Below are 20423 nucleotides of genomic sequence, written 5' to 3' on the forward strand. Positions count from 1 at the left end.
AGAACAATGACTCCATTCAGCTCTTGGGTTTCAAAGTCGACAGAAACCGCAAAGTGCTTCGGAGTGGGTGTTGGGAGATGGAGGGGCGGCGAGGGGAGGGAGGCGTGTTCGCAAGTATGATAGAAAAGAGAAATGGTGGTGGGTGGTGGAGGCAGTGGAGGGGCTGCAGCAGCCTCAAATGATTTCATGTACTGTGAGTTTTATGACGGAGGTCATCAAGTACACGGGGTGGGTTTCTGTGGTATAGAGGAGAAAACAGACGGTTCCCCTGAGGTTCTGTTGTCAACATAACAGATCTTTAGGAAACCTTTGAGGGCCGTAACTGACAATTGTTCCCGTTAATTTGGCAATAAACAGTTTTTTTTTGCTTCAACGTATCATTATGAAGTAAATGATGGTCTCACAGTGTAATGGTTATAGAGTAATGACACCGTCAGGGTTGAGATTGTCCCCCGTTTAAACCTCTTCTGAAAAATACGATTCATTTTCTGCTTGCAGGTTTAAATTCTAGACTAAATGAAAAACATAAACTCTGTGTTTGTCCTCTGTTGTTTTTAGCCAGAGCGCCCTGGGTGACTTTGTGAAAGCGACATTAACGATAAAACCACTTGAAAACAAGGGTTGGTTACCAAACTTTGTATTTGGTCCTGACTGTGTTACAGAGCACCGATTCAGGTTGAATTCAATTGATGCCAAATTTCCATATGAAGTGAAAGAGAAAGAGCAAGACGTCACCTCTCTGACAGTTCTCACCGAGTCAGAGCAAAACTGGCTGCAGTATTTGTAATGTAAATAAATGTGACCTGAGGACACACCTGGTCAAACATAAACCCTGTCTTACAGCTGAAGACTGAAGTGTTTGATAGCCTACCAACCACGTCCCCTGCAACGCCTGTCGCTAACATTAGCATGCCTTCAGACAGCGCTGCGCTCACGGAGAGCTGAACATCAGCCAAGTTCATCAACATCTTCATGTAATTAATTAGTTAACTAGGCTTTCTTCACCGTCTTAGTTGGTGTTATCTCACTAGTGTTAGCCAGTAAACTGTTTACGTGGAAACACAACATTCAATTCTGTTTTGACAGTAATACCGGTCATATTTGGAGCCAAAAGTACTGTTGGATTCCGGTACAGAACGGTATAATCAGCAAAATATACCTCATCTATCTCAAAGTAAAAGTACTCAAGATCTCTTTCTCGAAGAGTTGTGAGCCGTGCAGAACCAGAAGTGCCAACCAGCAACACTTCTAACTTCATTATAGCCCCAGAAAGTTGTTATCAAACCATCGGAGCATCAAGAGGAAGGAAGAGAGGGCGTCTTGGCACCAACCGGAAAGTTTTTTGATCTGTGAACAATACAAATAAATCAGGGGCGGGGGTATTTTGAGTGCCCCAGGGCCCCTCTTCATGGACAGCCAGAGAAGAAGAAGAGGAGAGTGAGGGGGTGGAGGTGGTTTTGGGGTTTTCTCCTGTTTTATGAGGGTTCTGGCATATTAGTAGAAGTCAGCTGTTACTTGTTAAAACCTCAGCCTCGGGGGTAAAGGGGTGAATGAAGTGGGTTTTTACCACGTCAGAGAAGAGCCGGGAGTTCCCCAGGGCACCTACACCGGCCCGCTGAATGTTTTATTTTTTCTAATCGGCGCTTGGTTTTGATAGTTTGTTCTTTTTGTCTTTTGTCCCCGCTTCTAATTTTGTGCAACACTTTCACACTTTCTCTATTTTTACCTTGCGTTTCTTCTTCATCCATCTCCTGCCTCGCCCTGTTGTTCGTGATACTAAAATAGCTCATTGTTGCTGCACTGAGACGCTGAACCACTAATCCAGATTGCCTCCAGCTACATGTGTGTTAACTCTGAGCATGCCCGGACAGACCCCCCCCCCCCCACCCTCCACACACACACACACACACACACACACACACACACACACACACACTTACAGCAAAACCACACTAAGGCAACAGTGAAACCGAAGACAAAGACGCACACTCTTAAGAAATTCTTGTGTCTAGTTTTGAGTAACATACATCTTTACTCAATGTTTGTGAACAACCCACACACACCGCATGTTGTTTGTGTTACGTTTATGGACAACTGTTCCATATTTGCACTTTTAATCATCGCCCAGCCTTTAGAAATGTGCACAAGTGTCTCATTTTGTCAACAAAGGGCTCAGGCTCCATCTTGTCAAGTATCAGTCTGGACTTTATCTGAATTTGAAGCTCCAGTTTTTTGTGTCATCTTCCTGAGAAGTTTGATGTAAGCGTCGCCTGTCATTCCTGCTTCGTGATGGAATGTTTGTTTGAGGTCGGGTTACAGAAACAATGTCGAACCATGTGATTTAGAGCCTGACGGTTTTTATTTGCAGCGCTTCGCTCCACCAGGTGATTTTACTCCTCAGCACACTTTGCAATCAGGAACAAATAAGTTCCCAGCTGGAGTTTATATAAGACCACCCTGATTATAAGACTCTTTGGACTCGTTTCTACTGGCTTCTTTTCCGGTGGCAGCAGATCTAGAAATTAGATGTGAGGATTTGCTGTTTTTCTTTGCCATTAATGACAGTAAATGAAGAGTCTTTGGGTTTTGGACAAAAGAAGCAGTTTGAAGACGTGGCGTTGGGCTCTGGGAATTTGTGATGACTGTTTTTCACAATTTTATAGATTAAATTAATTAAAAATAATTAGCTAGCTCCACCTAGGCCCAAGAGAGCGGCTTTATTTCAATCAAGAATAATCCAATATATAAAAAAAAGCATATTGAAACCTTCTCGAGCTGGATATTTTGGGGATCTGCATGAAATTCTACTTCGTCACAGGTATCAAAAACGTCCTATTTTGTCAAAGAGAGTGATAAAAAAAAAAAAAATAAATAAAAAAAACTGGAACTGTCCCTTTATCAGGATCTGCACCAAAAGTCAATGGAGTCTATAGTGGAACCCAAACTCCATCCAAGTTTTGTGGAAATCACTGCTGATAAACCAACAATCCAGCAAACAAATAACCAACCAACAAACTTTGTAAACAGAGTTGTTTGATTGATAAAATGTCAGAAAAACACAAAGATATTCAGTTCACTGTCAGAGAAGAATGAAACCAGAAAATATTCATAATTAAAAGGCAGGAAAAAGATCATTTAGACTGTTTTTTCCTTTAAAAGATTCCTCAAACATATTCATTGGTTATCAAAGTAGTTGGTGATTAATTCAAATCTGCGTTGCAGCTCACAACGGAAATCAGCAACTATCTTGAAAGTTACTAAATTTTTCATCTGTTTTTCAACAGTTGCTGGTTCCTTCTTCTGATAATGTGGGAACTTCCTGCTTTTCTTTTGCATAAACAATAGTGAATTAAATATCTTTGCTTTTAGCTGGTTAAAAAAAACTGCTCCACTAAAGCTGCTAAACATCTGTGGTTGAACTGGGAAGCTTCCAGTGGTTAAGAGCCGGAGACTGTGGCTGTCGCAGGAAGCTCCCAGGTGGGAATCTTTGCAGAGGGATTTGCTGAGAGGGAGTGCATGTGCTCAGCTAATCTCACTTGGATAAATAAACAGAATAAAAAAAGAAGGAGAAGAAAAGCTTGTGTGCACCTAAACGCTGCTGTAGGCCTGCAAAACAAAAGAGGATTCAGTATTTAAATTCATGAAATGTGAGAGCGCATGAAATCGATTGGCGCTGTTGTGTTTTGCCATAAATCATGTTAAACGCCGTGCAGAGCGTGCCGTGGGAGCAGTCAAACATTTGGCATGGCGCAAGACGAAAACTCCCCGAGAGGAGGGGGGAGCAAAGGAGCATGGGATTAAAAATGAGAAGAGGTCTGCTTTAACATGAAGCTGTTATTTAAACTCGCATGTTGGCACATTTCACAACGTGTGAAAGGTTCAGTGTGTGAGCGCAGGTAACCAGCTTTTACAGTTGTAATCTATAGAAATCTGAGTGAGATTAGACATCTTTTGTTCCATCTTTTTCATTGTCCTTCCATGTTCTTATTCCTGGAAATGTATGTAAAATGATCCTAAACGTCTACAACTCATCATAGTTCTTTATTTCCTTATTTAATTAACTTTGTGCTGGAAAAATTATCCTTTTTTTTTAGATAAAACAATGAAAAACATTTGCAATTGCAGATTTTTCCAATGTTCTCACCATTTAATTATGAAGTACTGTGTTTTGGACCAAATATGTGACTGAAACGGATCTAGTGGACATTTGGGAGTAAGAGAAGACAGTTTGTTGTGTGTTGAGTTTGATGCACGACTGAAAACAGCAATTTCAAAATGTGCTACTTTGGCTCTGATGCAACATGTCATCTACTGAGGAACTAATAACTAAAGTTAGTGAAATATAAAGGAAGTTTAAAGTGGTACGTCAAAACTGTAGTTGACGTGTAACTACTGCTTTAACTTCTAAAGGAAACTGAGACTCCGGTTGGTCCATACTTGGTTCCAGTGAAAGTAACAAGCACAAAGATCAACAAATCATCAAAAACACTCATGAAAGAGCCAAAAGGAGAGAGTACAGTCTGGTTGAATCCATGAAAGGACCAACGGATTCAGATAATTTGAGATTTGCTTTGCAGCCTGGTACAAAGACGAGAACATGCCAGGGGACAACCAAACCAGATGGGTTGGTTAAACACACTGAAGCACAGAGAAAGTCTTTAAATCTCCTCCCGGTGTATCTGCATCACATTTCAGAAGCTGAGAGTTTCATGCTCAGGAACTAAATTTCGATCTGTGGCAGGAAATCCAAACGCTGGAGGTATTTAGGCAACTCTAGCAACCCAAACAGAGACGCACCACGAGCCATAAAAATCTGAAGAGAACACTTAATTTGGGTTGAGAAACAGCTGGTGCAAATACCAAAATACACTAAACAGCCGAGGAGATTGTTTGAAACGAGACGGGAGAAAAAGAACCAAGACTGATTTTGTTTGGCATGAGCTGTAAATCAGCAGAAGAAAACAGAAGAACTCATATTTATTTACGGCACTGAGGTGCCCTCTTGTGCTGATTTACACCAGCGACTCTCACACTGCCTGTTTTGTTTCATGTGATTAATGGTGCTGCCAACCACTCACAGTCCCAAAGCAGCATTTCACTTGTTTCACACATATTGGAGGTTTGCCACCCTGCAAGCTCGGGCTCCAAGAATTCTCCTATTGATGCAAAACCAGCCAGTAAATGATGCAGAAACACAAAGTAAACACAGCTAAAAGTTAAAGGTTTAGATATAGGAGACACTCACTGCCACTAGATGTCACACAGGAACATACACAAACATATATTTTACAACTAACCCAACATAATGTTGCTTTAATTGTCCACCTTAATGCCTGAGCTGTTTTTTCTGTATTCTCAGTACCAACAACTGTTTCCACCTTTTATGCTAAGCTAAGCTATGTTTTGCTCGTCAGCGTATATTCTTTGGCGGTGAACTTATGATGGATGTTTTTCACAATTTGTAGAATTATTATGACCGAAAAAATAAACAAATGAATCCTGGAAATAATCAGTAGATCAGTCCAGTGAGCAGCAGAAGGCCCAGCTGGCTGGTTCAGAGAGGAAAAGTTCTGAAACCAGCCGTGATGCTTCAGACTGTCGTCTGATACTCATACAGTAACACACACACAGTGCACGGAGGCTGGCTCAGCCCCGTCCTTGTTAAAAACGTCCAGGCCAAACGAGGATAACAGGCAGAGCCACAAAATTACCCGTTGGCCCCGGCGTTTCCCTCGCGGACCGAGCACAGCGGGGTGTCGGCCATTTTGGAAGACAGGGATCATGTGAAGTGGTCGACGAGGGCCTCAGACGCTGTCGGAGAGACTCAGATCGATCTGGACCAGGCTGGTTTTTCTAATAGTTTTGTTCCTAAATGAGATGGCTGCCGATGGAAGCACGCAGCGTCTTCTCCAACAAACCCATTATAAAAAGAATTTCATGTATAATTTGGAGATACTGGATAATAACCCTCTGATTATAAGATCCAGCTCCCTGGAAATGTTTTATGTAGAGCATATTTTAGTTCCTTACAGTGATTATATGTGACAAGCTCAAGTTTTTCTCTGGAATAGGATCTTAAAAAATGTCTGACGGCACAAAACTTCAAGGAAACTTTATACTCAAATTTAATACGATTCATCAGATTGAATTCCGCGACTAATTACCGTCTTCATCCCCCGCGTTTTCTCATAACGTCTCTTGAACGTCTCATTGTCTAAATTTGGCAGTAATCGAGGATGAACTATAAACTAAAATACAGACTGAAGCTGATTTTCTGCTGATAATTAAGCTTCTTTTCCTCGTCCATCATCGTTTCTAAGCTGGTTTCCTCTCTGAATCCACCTGCTTCCTCTCTGAGAGGATATTTTAAGGTGCTCGGGGCAGTTATTTTTCTCTTTTGATAAGAACAGCTCGATAGGTGCCAGAGGAGGAAGAGGAAGAGGAGGAAGATTTGAGTGATGGTGTTGTAAGACGACAGGAAACATCAGGCAGCTCCGCCCTGATGAAAGGAGATTTTGTCGTTCCTCTTTTCTGTTTTTCTCACTTCAAGATTCTCCCGTTTCACAAGATATCTTTGTAAACATAATCAGCTGTTGTTATCCTCTGTGCAGGAATTTTAAAAAACTGGGTGGAGAAAAGTAAAAGTTCCTCAAGCTAGTTTCGGTTCCCGTCTGTGGTTTCTTCTTCTCTGTTTTTCTCAGAAAAGTGTGAAAGGTGAAATGAATGAGAGCTCAGAAACTACAGAAACAAATTCAGGAAAAAAATGTTACCGGGTCTTCCTGATTTTTCTTCCAAATGCAGTCACAGGGATTTCATTAGTTTGGTTGAGGAGGCTTCTGATGTCTCAACAAAAATATCTGTTTTTTGTTGGTGCAAACATGGCAGGAAAATGTCCTGTCGCACTGTTAAAAAAATATCTGGGAGGGTTTAAGCCGACAAATAACAGCTGCTTCTGTCCCGACATCAAAAACATCCAGTTTTGTCGCTACACAAACCTGGCTGGAAAAATGTCCTGACATCTCTCCTTGTTTTTGTCTTCTTCTGTACGTTTAAAAAATGTCGTCTTCTTCACTTTCAGCCACCATGAAGAAAGGCTCAAACGGCTCCAGCTGGACCGGTGAGCGAGGCCTGATGTTCGGGGGAAACGGTCCGAACACGCTGCCTTCCTCCTCCACAAGCGTCACTCCTTCAGCCTCCTCCACCGCCTCCACCCAGATGACATCCATCGACGGAGTCAGCTTCTCCGAGGGAGAACTGCTGCTGCAGGTAACAAGTTTGCTTCTTTACAGATTGTGTGACGGACAACAGACGACACGGAGCTCTGAACAAAGTTTGTCTCTGGTTTTCAGGCGCTGAACGGCTTCGTGTTGGTGGTGACGGCTGAAGGATACGTCTTCTACACGTCCCCGACCATCCAGGACTTCCTCGGCTTCCACCAGGTAGAACTCGAGTCTTTTCAACGGCTTTTTTAGGCACAGAGAGAAGAAAAAACTCACAGCAAAGACAGAAAATTAAGAAAATTTCATGTGTAGCTCTCGAGCGGGATGTTTTTTCTTCAGAGCAGCATTTGTCTCTCTCAGAAGTGATAAAATCAGTCGATATGAGGAAGAACAAGCTGTTTTGAAAATTAGCTCATTGAAATACCAGCAATTACGCTGAAAAACTGTTTGCACAACTCCAGTAAATATGGTTTGTCAGGTTTCACTTCTTCATTTCTTTTACTGATAAAATGGATTGTTTGTGGAGGTTTTACTTCTTCTTACGTGTTTTTCTCAGAAATGTGTGAGAGGTGACCTGAAAAATACAAACGAAAAATATCAATTTGGACAAAAAATGTGACCGGATCGTCCCAAATTTGTCTTTTTTATCAGAAATGTGTGAAAGGTGACCTGAACAACAACAACAACAACAACAACACAAAGCAACTGAACTTATTTTTTTGTAAAAATTGTGGACGGATCGTCCATAATTGTTCATCCATCCATTTACAGGAAATTTGGCCACCTAGTTCACCTAGTTATTTTGATTCGATTCTATTGGTTTCTTTTATTTATGCGCTGAAAAACAATTAATCTGGAAATGCAGGAGCTGCGTTAACTTACCAAATTAACTTACCAAAATCATAAAGCACTGCAGAGGACTGAAAACGAGCTTTGCTTGACGGTAGATAATCAAATAAAATCTTTGAAGCGCCTCATTTTAACTGATGTTTTCCTTCGATTGTGTCGGGGAGGATTTCTGGACATGTGATGCCAATTTTAGGGTAGAGATGAAGAGAAAGTTGTCCCTCCTTCCCTCTCCGTCCTCTCCTGAAGCTGTCCAAAGCTCTGACAGGTTTATTTATCCAAAGTTTAAAAACAACAACGCTTAAAAAAAACAAGAAAATCAGAACGGACACTTTGAGGATCGTTTTACACATCTCAGAGTGGTTCAGTAATTCATGCAGACGACGCTCTAAAAGACGGACACGCTGACGGGCCAGAGGGTGAAACACGTGTGAGTCATGTGTCTGACTGCATGTGTGCGTTTTAATGTGTGTGTTTGTGTGTACGATGAGAACTGAACGACTTTGTTGGCTGTGAACTCTTGACTTGTAAACACATCCGTTTGAACCGAGGTTAACGATGTCGGGGAGAAAAGGGAGGGAAAAAAAAAACGTAGCCTGGGGAGAGTGCACGTGGTAAACAGTTCACACACTCACACACTCACACACACACACATAAATACACACCACAGCTTTTCCACAACACAATCTGGGGTCAGGATGCCAATCAGGGCAGGAAGCGTTTTGTTGTGGAGGCCACAGCGGCTGCTGAAGCCAAAAATTCACCAGCTGCTTTGACTATTTTTCACCATTTAAAGTTTCTTTACAAAAGCAGCTCTAATCATTGATGCAGAGGAGATAAAACTGGTTCAAAAGAAGAAAGAGATGTTACTGCTCAGCTTAATTCCTCCTCGCCAACCTCTCGTGCTCACATATCCTGACTTCAGGGTTGCTTTGAGCTCAACAAAGCCTGCCGAAGCCATTTTTCATCGCCGTTGACAAAGGAGGGTTTGTTTGTCGACGGTTGAGTAAGAGGTGCGGCTCTTTCAGCACCTCGCTCCTTCAGCACAACGGCGTCTCTGTGTTTTCAGCGCCGTTCATCCACTTGTTCTCGCCGTGTGTGAGCGCCAGTGTGTTTACGCTTGCATCATCAGTTTCTGAACGCAGCTTCGCCAGAACAAACAGCGGAGGAGCTGCAGCTCGCCAACAAGACGCTCGAACGAGGGCTGAGCTGGAGGAGGGCCAGAGTTCCAACCAACACATAAAATCTATTATTTAATATTGGATAAGAGCTGAGTTTAAAGCACACACAACTTAAAACTAGTGCTGAAAGACCAGGATGTGGATACAAGGATACAGTTTTTGCTTATTTTGCAAAGTTTGCTAAGATATGATTCAATTCAGTCTCAAGATGATAAATTCTGCTAAAATAAGTCCAGAATTTAAGATTTATACATTGAAAAAACATCATCAACTGATGGCAGATGACAACATATGTCTGCTGAAGTTAGCATGCTAATCAGCTAGCTCCGGCCCCTCCTGTCTCCTGATAAGGCCTCAGAAACTTTTCTTCCACCATGCAGTTCCATAAATGTTCTTTGTTTTTCTAAAAAATATGGTGACATGAAAAACAACACAAATCAATTAGATATAAATTTGCTAACTTTGTCTCAAAAGCCACAGAACTAAGATGTAATCGCCTACGGAATGAATACTGTGTCAGTGCTTTGTTTAGTTCAGTTTATACTCTGTGCATCCTGTTAATTTACAGTAATTCGCAGTTTAATTGAAGTAAGACAGAGATGTGATGGTTTGTTTGTCCGTCTTCAGTCGGACGTCGTCCATCAGAGCGTGTTCGAGTTGATCCACACAGACGACCGAGCTCTGTTCAGACGCCAGCTCCACTTCGCTCTCAACCCCAGTGGAAGCCAGCAAGATGGCATCGCAATGAGTCCCAGTAAGTCCAGTTGAACCTGAAACCTGTGGATAAAAACCTCATGTAGCATCTTAAAGAAAGACACAAGTAATCGATTGGTTCTTTTCCTGCAGGTGAGCAGAACTCAGCGGAGATCAGCAGCAACGTGATGACCCACGACCCAAAGAACATCCCTCCAGAGAACTCGGCCTTCCTGGAGAGAAACTTCTGCTGTCGCTTCCGCTGCCTGCTCGACAACTCGTCCGGCTTCCTGGTAAAGCTCACAGATCATCTGCGTTTGAAGCCATGACGTTTCAAAGATGACGTCTAATCCGTCCTCTGTGTTCATCTCCAGGCCCTGAATTTCCGCGGCCGCCTGAAGCTGGTCCATGGTCAGAACCGGGTGTCCGAGGACGGGACGTTGATCCCACCGCAGCTCGCTCTATTCGCCATCGCCACGCCAATGCAGCCGCCATCCATCCTGGAGATCCGCAACAAGACGCTGTTGTTCCAGACCAAACACAAGCTGGACTTCACCCCCATGGGCGTCGACACCAGGTGGATGAAGATGTTTCTCCGTGTTCTCTGTCTCCTCAGAATTCAATTTGAAACATAATACTCCATCTTGACATTTAACCTGATTTTACTTGGTCTTCTCCTGCTCCACAGAGGGAAGGTGGTTCTGGGTTACAGTGAAATCGAGCTCTGCATGAAAGGTTCAGGCTACAACTTCATCCACGCTGCAGACATGATGTACTGCGCCGAAAACCACCTCAGAAGTCAGTGGAGTGTTATTTATTTATCATGTTGCAGCTCATCAAATGTGAGTTTGAACATGTTCTGATGAATAAATGTGACTCTTTCTTTCTTCACTCCAGTGATGAAAACAGGAGAAAGTGGTTTCACCTACTTCAGGCTGCTCAGTAAAACCAGGTCCTGGATCTGGGTCCAGGCCAACGCCAGGCTGGTCTTCAAAGGAGGGAAGCCGGACTTCATCGTGGCCCGGCAGAAAGCTCTCACGTAGGTTAAATGTGACATTTTTCTGCTTTTCTGTTTCATTTGCCAGTATTTTGTGACAGAAATGTTGTATTTGAACAGACTATGGTAACATTTAATAAAAGGTACAAAACACTCAGACACTGTAGTTGAAAAAATTGAATTCATTGATTAAGGATTAATCAGCTGTTTGTTTCAGTTTGACGTAACGCTTCTTGGTTACTCACTCGTGTTTGTTTCCGTCACAGGAATGAAGAAGGCCTAGAGCAGCTGCGCCTCCGTCGGCAGCAGCTGCCGTTCTGCTTTGCAACTGGAGAGGCGCTGCTGTACGACATCGTCCCCACCATCGACCCCAACCCCCCGACATGCTCCGCCCCCAAGCAGAGGAAGCTGGACAGCTACTCCGTCAGCCCAAACTCCATCCTGGGCTGCATGCTGAACCAGGACCAGTCCATCTACTGTGAACAAGACACTGCCAACAACCTCAACTCGCTCAACGACGCCGTCTTCCAGGACACCCACGCCACCGTCAGCGTGCCCGGAGACATCTGGCTGGAGACCACACCCAAACCTGCGGGAAACCTGGTGAAGTCCGAGGCCACAGTTCAGGACATGATGGATACCCTGCAGCAGATCCTCGGGGACAACGACCTCAGCGATGCCCTGGATGTGGCGCCGGATGAGCTGAAGAGCTGGGAGAGCACCCTGCTGAAGATGAGCACCAACAGCTGCGAGATGAACGAGGACCTGAACGATATTCTCAACAACGACATCCTGGCGTACGTGGAGGAGCAGCTCCAGAGGGAAGGCGGGCTCAAGTTGCCGGATCAGCTGGACGATATCCTCCAATGCCACTCCACGTTGGACCTGCAGAACCAGAATCTTGACCAGTGTGAAGAGCAGGACTTTGGCTGGCCTCTGGAGCCACAAGTACCAAACGTAGGGGATATGATCACCAGGCAACCAAATCCAATCCTGGGGATGATGAAACTGACCCACATGGATCTTCCTCAGATGGGTTCTTCTGGTCTCAACGGTCCGACCCTTCAGCAGATCACCTCCCAACAAACTCCTGATGTTCTTGGACAGGGCTCCACTGGCGCTCCAGTTTCCTTCAACCCCACCTTGGTGGACTCTAGCGCTCAGAACCAACTGAGAACCTTACAGGTCAACGCCAAGGAGAACAACCTCAGAGGATTCTCACTCAGGCAAACCAATCAGATCCACCCAAACCAAATGGCTCCGAACCAGCTCCAGATGAGGACGCCCAACCTTCAGATTGGCCTACATGACCAAACCGCCAATCCCGTCTTCAAGTTTCAGGGCAACCAGTGGAACTCCTCAGTCCCAAACCAAGCCTTTGTAGAAACATACACCCAAAATATTTCAAACAAACCCGCTTTCACTGCAGATCCTCCATCGACCAGCTGCCTGCAGGGACACTTTTCACTCCAGACACAAAACAGTGAGAATCAGAGACTGTCATGGCCGCTGGAGCAGCAGCAGCAGCAGCAGCAGCAGCAGCAGCAGCAGCCGCTGATCTCCAGTGGACACCAAATGGGTGCCTGCCTCAACCAAATGTCAGCGTTCCAGAGGAATCCCGTTCCTGGTGTCGTCGCTGGCCAGAACGCCATCAACGGCAGGCCCGTGTTCCGGACTCCAGAGACTTCAAACGTATCGTTTCCCGTTCAGCAGAACATGGTGCCAACGAGCAGCTGTATGTTCAGAAACGCCCCCCCTTCCGTGCCTGTAAATGGCGTGCACCCCATTCAGAGACTAAACCCCGCCAACAACCAGATCCCCTCCAAGCCTTCCTGTCTGTATCAGAGTCTTCCCGGAGGCGGATCCGTGCTGGGGAGGACGGCCATCCCGACTCCTGATGAGGCGCCGCTGTCCTGCCAGATGAGCGCCGGTCTCGACCCGGACAGCCTGTTGATACAACAGCAGTTCATCAACTTCAGTGAACAGACACAGGTAAACACTACGTTAGAGAACTCAGAGATTCTAGATAATGATGAATCTTACGAGCTTTGTAGACACAGAGATGCTGGTATAGTTGAGTCATAGAAGCCTGCGTCTCCGACCTTCTTTGACTGTAGCAACGTATCTTACATCATGATTGTTGTTTTAAACTTTCTAGAGTTTAGGTTGCCATCTGTACACCTGGCTGGAGACTCCATATTCATCCTGTTTAAACCTGTATTACACAATAAACAGCAGCATAGAATGTAAAAAGGTGACATTCAGTGCTGCCCTAATAACAGCTGAACATACGAATCCTTGTAAAGTTAGACCTGACCAGTGTTTTCTCTGGTTTCACAGGTGAACAGCCACCCAGTTGTCGGGAACGGAGGTTTCCCCTTCTCGTCCTCGCTGCCCAATGGGAACGCCTACTACTCAGAGAACAAATAGGAATCAGCTGCTGTGATCTGCGACGTCAGAGGATCCAAACCCGGACTGCTTAAGACTCCTGTCTCTAAATGTCAAAAGTGGAGTAGACTGAAGACCAGAAATGAGCCCGATGAGGAAAACAGGACGCCTCTCCTTCTCGTCTTTCTTTTGATTCGGCAGTGAAAACTTTTAAGAGTTCATGTGTTTGGTTCAGGCCGTCTGGAAGAGAAGAAGAAGAAGAAGAAGATCATTTTGGAGTTTGTGTTTCTCAGAGAAGGACTCTCTGGTTGGAGCTGGTTGGATCGTACCAAAAGAAAAGAAAAAAAACAAAGAACAAAGAAAACGGATGACCGCCATCAGTGGACTGTTTTTGATTTGAGACAACACAAGTAAGTCTTGCAAACCATTTTCAGGTTGTTTTTTTTCCTACCACATCGATGGATGATGAAAGTTTGGCTGCAACAGCATTGTCCTCTTTCTCTTGTGATTGCATACAAATGAGTGTCTTTTGTTTGTCATCTGGGAATATTTAGATGTCTGGGAATCAAAAGAAACTCCAGAAAGGAAAGTGTAGAAGAGTTTGAGGAGGTCTTTTCTCTTGTAAAACACTGTAGACAAACCATGAAACTTGCCCTGATGTGGCTTGTCCCAGTACAGATTCTGGCTCAGTACTGCCCCCTTTGGGCCGGAGGACACAACAACACCCACTGCAGCTGCGTTCTGTGGTTGTTTTTCTCCCTCTGGTCACAAGAAATGATCCCATTCATGCTGGAAACTTAAGTCGGTGTGAAAGTGGAAGTTATTCAATCTCAAAACAAGAAGTCAGACCTCTTCTTCTTCTTCTTCTTAATGGAATTTTGATGATTGTTTTATCATCTAGGAGCTCTGTAGTTATTCACAAACATCACAGTGCTCTAAGACAGTTTGTTTTACAAGAGAAAAGACGTGAAGGGTGACGATTAAAAGCCTCCGTGAAAGTTAACAGAAAGAAGCTCCTGTTGATCCTCTGCCGTCTGCGGTGCACAAACACAAACCTTCCTCCCTGAAAATCTGTTTGAATTGTGAGCGCTCAGAAGGATAAAATGTCGACCTGTTTTGTTTTAATTGTGCTGTTTTTGTCCTTTTGATTAAGTTCATTTCAACTCTTTACTGTTCCCAGTGAGGGAGATTATTTGCTTTGCAGACAGGGTATATAAATAAAACCACGCACAACAGCAACGTCACAACATCGTCCAACTAACAGACGATCTTCAGCGTTCAAACACGAGATGATTCTGTGAAAAGAGCTGCTCGCTTGTGCCTCTTCGTATGTATTTGAAACGCATTCAGCCCGAGCTTCTTCTGTCATTGAGCCAGTTTTTCTTTTCTTTGATATTTCTGTGTTTTCCTGTTGTGCCTTAAACCGACAGCACTGTTTGAGACTTTAAAGGGACAGTCTGTCGACACTTTAAAACATTTCCACCGGGATTTAAAAACATTTTTTAAATGATAGAACCAAAGTTAAACTTCAACAAGCCAACCGTTTTGCACTATTCCTTTAAAGTTTGCCAAAGCATAGCGAAGTGAAAAATAATCCACAGATTTGTTTCTGAGCTTTATCACAAAAAGATAGCAACGAAATGTGCACAAATTAAGATGATTTTAGTGATTTTAAACGGACTGGACCCTCCAGACTTTTCATTAGAGCAGAATAGACCCAGTGAGAGTGAAAGCTTTACAGGAGGATCAGGGCCACCAAGTCTTTGTCTGACCTTTTCTTTGAGCCTTTTCTGATCGCTGCCTTCACATTGGATTAAAATAAACAGAGTAATTAACGGCCAGATGTTCCGTCATCAGTGTGTGACCCTCTCCCTTGTGTTTCCCGACTCAGACCTCCGTCCTCTTTCCTTTTTTCTGTCTTTGTGGTTTAATTTATCGACGTTCTCGCTCAGACCGTCTGGCAGCGAAACACAGAAGTAAAAAAATGGTTTAAAGGCAGCTATTGTATATTTTTAAAACTGGGGGGGGAAGAACACAAGTTAAACTTCAAGTGCCTTCGAATTGACCTCTCTGTTGATTGTCTGTTGATCTTAAAAAAAAAAAACTCAGCACTTAGATTGAAACAGAAAAATAAAGAAAGCCTCCAACGTGCGTCGCTTCATCAGTACTGAGCCGCGGAAGCTGAACTTCTGTGCAGAATACTTACAGCTTCCTCTGTGACGTGAAAACTTGAATATTTTTGACTTCAATTTCAAAAAAAATAAATGAAGCCATCTGTGGTGCTTTATTCTCCAGGATACCAAAGGGACAAGACAGAAACACACATCCACGCTTTCTGTCGACTGTCTGATGGTTCTGATAGGAAATGGACCAGAACGATTGTAGTCGTGGTTTCACAAACTGTGAAGATATGTTTATATTCACAATCGATGCTGCGTTCACGTCACGTGGGAGTCATCAAGAGTTCCCAAGAACTGAAATAGAGACGATTTTAAGGTCAGAGTGCTTTCATGGATTTAAAATATGTCAATAAACACAAAAGAAGAAGAAAAGAGAGAAGAGAACAAGCCATGAAATATTAAATCATCGGCCTTTCAGCCCCTCAGCTGTGCAGAAATTACAGACAAAACTTATTTTTTAAAATGCAAAACATGAAATTATCAATCATCTTTTCAAAATCCAGATATTTTTGAACCACAGTTGTCCAAAGGGCTGTGGTGAAAGAACAACAAAGTAAAGACAGATGTACTCCAACAAACTACAATCAGGAAACAAGCTAGAAGTTTCTGAATTTACGAGGTGCACTCGAATGCACCGTGAAGTGGGAAAAATGGTGCCTTCCATCTGGTTCAGGTTTTGTGTGTTTACAGGAGTGTGTAGTTTGGATACGGGACAAACCATGTGACGTGAACGTCAGCAACAACCTGCCCCTTTCTCTGAGAGTCGTTGAGGGGCATTCTGGGTAATGTAGTGAACCACTAACTGCAGTGGAAGCAAGGGAGGCAGGTTGAGTTACGACTGTTTTGGCTCAGTTTTTCTTAAACATGCGGAAAATCTCAGTTTAAGGCTCATAAAAATATGTTTTTCTTTAATATTGATTGGAAAGAAAAATTGTAGTTTGTTTACTAAATGTTCTCTGTCACCAAGTAACTTAAATATTACAGTCAATCTACATATTTAAAGGACAAAGTGATGATTGCTTCTTAACAATCCGTGAAAGTTGAGCCAGAAGCTTTTGTCTCCCCATATTTCTCTCCTTTGCACCGTTGACGTCTTTTGTGAACTTGAACTTGAGTTTTGACGCGTTAAAGAACAGTATGGACAGCGTTATGAGGTGCTATGACAGAAATCACCACGTGTGCCTTGACAGCAGAGTCACCAAAAAAATCTGAATTAGACCAAAAATCATCACAGATGGATCCAATCAGTACAAAATGAAGCGTTGTCGAGTGCTTTCATCGAAATATAATAAAGGAATATAAATATATATCTTGTTGCTTGCTTCTAGAGTAAAACAAAAAAAAAGCTTTCTACTTATTATTCTTTTATTTTTCAAACCCAGGAGGCCTAGACTCCACATTGCAGTATCTTTGTGTACCTGTATATAATTCTATATATTTGTTGTTTTTATTTTTCAAATATTGTCCTATAATGTGTATTTTAACGTCGTATTGCCTTAACCTGACTCACGTCTGTCATAATTTTTTTTGTACATTTTCCGCACAGCATAAACATATGTAACCTCTTATAATGATGTTTTCTTTTTGTATCTCTTCAACTTATTATATTTTATGGATTTGCCTTCAATATTTTTGCCTTTTATCAGCGTATTGAGTGTTTGATCTTTTCATGCTGACCATATTAAAGGTGATCTGATCACACGACGTCTGCTTTCACTTGTTATATTTAAAAACACAATGAACATTTTGTTATTGTTGATCTATTTGTGGGTATTTTTACTCCTCAAATGAGAGTACATTTAAAGTAAAGAGGTAAAAGAAATTGTTTTAAATTATTTTTAAGTCATTTAAGTTGCAGCTGTGATGACTGTGATGCTCTCCAGTGTCCACTAGAGGACACTGTAGCTCTAACTGTAACTGCTCTTCAGTACATCTGCTCCTGCTTCACAATCTGCTCCCAGTTAAGCCTTTAATGGTTTCACTGCAGGAACAAACTGGGCCAGAAGGGATCAAACACAGTCTAATATTATCTTCCTGTGACACACTGCATCACAAAGCAAGTAAAATGTCCTCAGAATGGCAGGAAAATACTCGTATGTGTGTCAGAATGTATAAACCAGGAGGGACGCTTAACATTGTCAGAACATTAATATATCCTCCAATATGCAATAGTCACAGCCTTTACTTCAGGAACGCTTGCATGTTCAAAGACTGTTTCATAAATACAAACAGTAAAGTTAAAAAAAAAAGTATAATAAGTCATTTTATGTAAAAAAGATAAAAATAAAAGAGAAGTACAATAATTTCCCCTGAAATTAATTGTTTTGGGATCAAACTATTTGGCTATCATGTTAAAAGTAAGCACGCTAACATTAGCCACATTCCTAGAAATTAAAGATGAATTACATCAACAAATAGCTCAGTTTGTCAATAGTGAAAGTGTAATAAGTAAAGCTAGCTAACATTAGCCATATTTATAGCTAACATTTGCTACATGAATCAAAATTAAAGATACATCATATCAACAAACATAGCTGAATTTATTGACATAAAGTTAGCTAAATAAAACCAGCAAACAATAGCCACATTTATTACAAACATTGGCCACACCTTTCAAAATTAGAAATTAATCAGATCGACAAACAGCTCAGTTTATCAATAAAGTTAGCCAAGTAATGCAAGCTAACATTATCCCCATTTACAGATATTTAACATTACATCGACAAACATAGCTCAGCTTATCAATATAAAGTTACATCTATAGAAATTAAACATTAATCATGTTAGCAAACATAGCTCCGTACAAAGTCTTTTTTTTTTTTTTTTAATCTTTAGAACCCTTTTTTTTTAAGCTATATGCTCTCGATTTAAATAGTGTAAATCCATATGTTGGACTCTTCTACTAAATGACACCTCATTAAATGTCAATAAAACATCAGAGCAGCATAATTAATATAAAACATGTCAGTCATACAAGTTTGTCATCGATAAATATCAAAACATTTTAAATTTTCGACCGTTTTTAGAATTTTCGAAAAGTCGACCGTTATTTTGCCCCACGTCACCTTTGACCCGCCGCGCGCTCCCGACGTCCAATCAGTGCTGGCGGAGGAAGAAGAAGAAGGAGCGCGCGCAGGTTGTGGAGGAGGGAGGACGGAGGAGAGGACGCAGGAGAGGAGAGGAGAGGAGACAGGAGGAGGAGAATTTAACTTTAAGACGGCTCCATGTTGATATTCCGGGTCTGAGATACAGGATGTGAAGTTTGAACGGAGGTTTGTTTTATAAAAAAAAAAGAAAAAAGTCAGCGGGATTCGAGGCGGCGGCAGCGGGACGTCACGGACGAGATCCGGAGAGAAGCTGCGCTAACCGTCCCCGGTACACTTCTTCACCCGGGAGCTGTCATGCCATCTGATTTACACCGAGTTTACCGTTAAGTGATCGATCCGTGGTCGTGTTAACCGTTCGATCTACTTGTACACCGACATGTTGGATTAACTCCGGTCTGAACTCGGCTGTTTGGTGTTTTAACGCGAGTTTGAAGCGTTTCTGTCCGAGAACACATGAATCTGGTCCTGGAGGAGCGACCGGTGTCTGTCCCACGGCTTCTACTGGACTCTGCTGGTCCCTTCTGGACTCCACCGGACTCTACTGGTCCCCTCTGTACTCTACTGGTCTCTACTGGTCCCCTCTGTACTCTACTGGACTCTACTGGTCCCTTCTGTACTCTACTGGACTCTACCAGAGCCTCCATCAGTTAATGTTTATGGCTCCACTGTGATTAAATCCACATTATCGACATGTATGCGGGACGGAAGAGGAGAAAACCTGCTCAGAAGGGGTGAGTCTGATCTATTAATGTGATTTAAAGATAAATTAAATGTTATTTTATCCTCTGCTGATACTTATTCTGTTCATCCGAGAAACAGTTCACTGTTTCTGATCACTTAGTGCAGACTGACACCATTTAAAATGTCAGAACTTCCCAGCAAATATATGGAAGCTCAAAAGTGACGTATTTGTACATAACGGAGCCAAATCTTCATTTAAAGTGAAATATTAACATTAATTGTTAAACGATAATCTACCCTAAGCATCTGTCCCGCATTACGTCCTGTAAAAAAATATAAATGTAAATAATAATGATAATATCATCACATATCCATTTATATGGGAGACCTGACGAGCTATTTATATATAACGGACCCAAAATTGACATTTGAAATGAAATATTAATACTTATTATTAAATTATAACCTATCCTAAGCATCCTTTCAGCATTATGTTTTATAAAAAAGGATGAAAAAATGAATAAATAATGATAATAATGGCACATGTGCATTTATATGGAAGCCCTAACATGCTATTTTTAAATAATGGACACGAAATCGACATTTCAAATGAAATATTAAGGTTATTTACTGAATAATGATCAACCTCAAGCATCTTTTCTACATTATGTTCTGTCAGAAAGATTCAAAATTAAAAATAATAATGATAATATCAGGACATATCTATTAATAAAGAAGCTCTGACATGTTTGTTTTTTAGTAATGGACATAAAACCAACATTAAAATTAAATATTAACACTAATAATAAAATTGTAACCTTCCTCTTCCATCTTTCCTATACTGTATTCTGTAAAAATAATTTTTTTTGAATAGTAATCATAATCATATCAGCACATATTGATTTAAATGAAAGCACTAACTTGCTATTTTTAAATGATGGGCCCAATGGTGTATTTATTATTATTGATATTTATAATCTGGGGTAGATTATGATTTGATAATTATATTTATCTTGTTATTTTTCAAATTAATAAATATAAAACCTACCACAGGTTGTAATTATTAAATTGTAATTTGCCTCAAACTGCTTTTTCCAGTAAAAAAAAAAGAATAATAGAAATTAAAATGA

At 41.9% G+C, this 20423-nt stretch overlaps 2 protein-coding genes across 11 annotated transcripts in view; both read left to right on the plus strand.

The window, feature by feature from the left end:
* The window catches only part of LOC119015215 (aryl hydrocarbon receptor-like), a 59089-nt gene extending 41880 nt beyond the window's left edge, over window positions 1-17209 (plus strand). Inside the window, exons 3-11 of the mRNA XM_037091022.1 lie at window positions 7079-7266; window positions 7350-7439; window positions 9875-10001; window positions 10094-10233; window positions 10315-10517; window positions 10629-10738; window positions 10838-10979; window positions 11204-12929; window positions 13278-17209. Coding sequence (XP_036946917.1) covers window positions 7079-7266; window positions 7350-7439; window positions 9875-10001; window positions 10094-10233; window positions 10315-10517; window positions 10629-10738; window positions 10838-10979; window positions 11204-12929; window positions 13278-13367 — 2816 coding nt within the window. The 3' untranslated portion in view covers window positions 13368-17209. The remainder of the gene's footprint in view (window positions 1-7078; window positions 7267-7349; window positions 7440-9874; window positions 10002-10093; window positions 10234-10314; window positions 10518-10628; window positions 10739-10837; window positions 10980-11203; window positions 12930-13277) is intronic.
* A 1404-nt stretch (window positions 17210-18613) lies between these two features.
* The window catches only part of LOC119015218 (aryl hydrocarbon receptor-like), a 35521-nt gene continuing 33711 nt past the window's right edge, over window positions 18614-20423 (plus strand). For 6 of the 10 annotated variants that reach the window (XR_005073218.1, XR_005073216.1, XR_005073217.1 and 3 more), the window contains exon 1: window positions 18616-19343. Coding sequence is in view for 1 of the 10 variants with exons in the window: in XM_037091027.1 (XP_036946922.1) it covers window positions 19303-19343 (41 nt within the window). In the remaining 9 variants the exon portion in view is untranslated. Of the gene's footprint in view, window positions 19344-20423 lie in introns of all 10 variants that reach the window. The other 4 variants (XR_005073224.1, XR_005073223.1, XR_005073222.1 and 1 more) reach the window with 2 other exon arrangements.

Source organism: Acanthopagrus latus, chromosome 24 (assembly GCF_904848185.1).
Source record: "Acanthopagrus latus isolate v.2019 chromosome 24, fAcaLat1.1, whole genome shotgun sequence".
Taxonomy (NCBI): Eukaryota; Metazoa; Chordata; class Actinopteri; order Spariformes; family Sparidae; genus Acanthopagrus; species Acanthopagrus latus.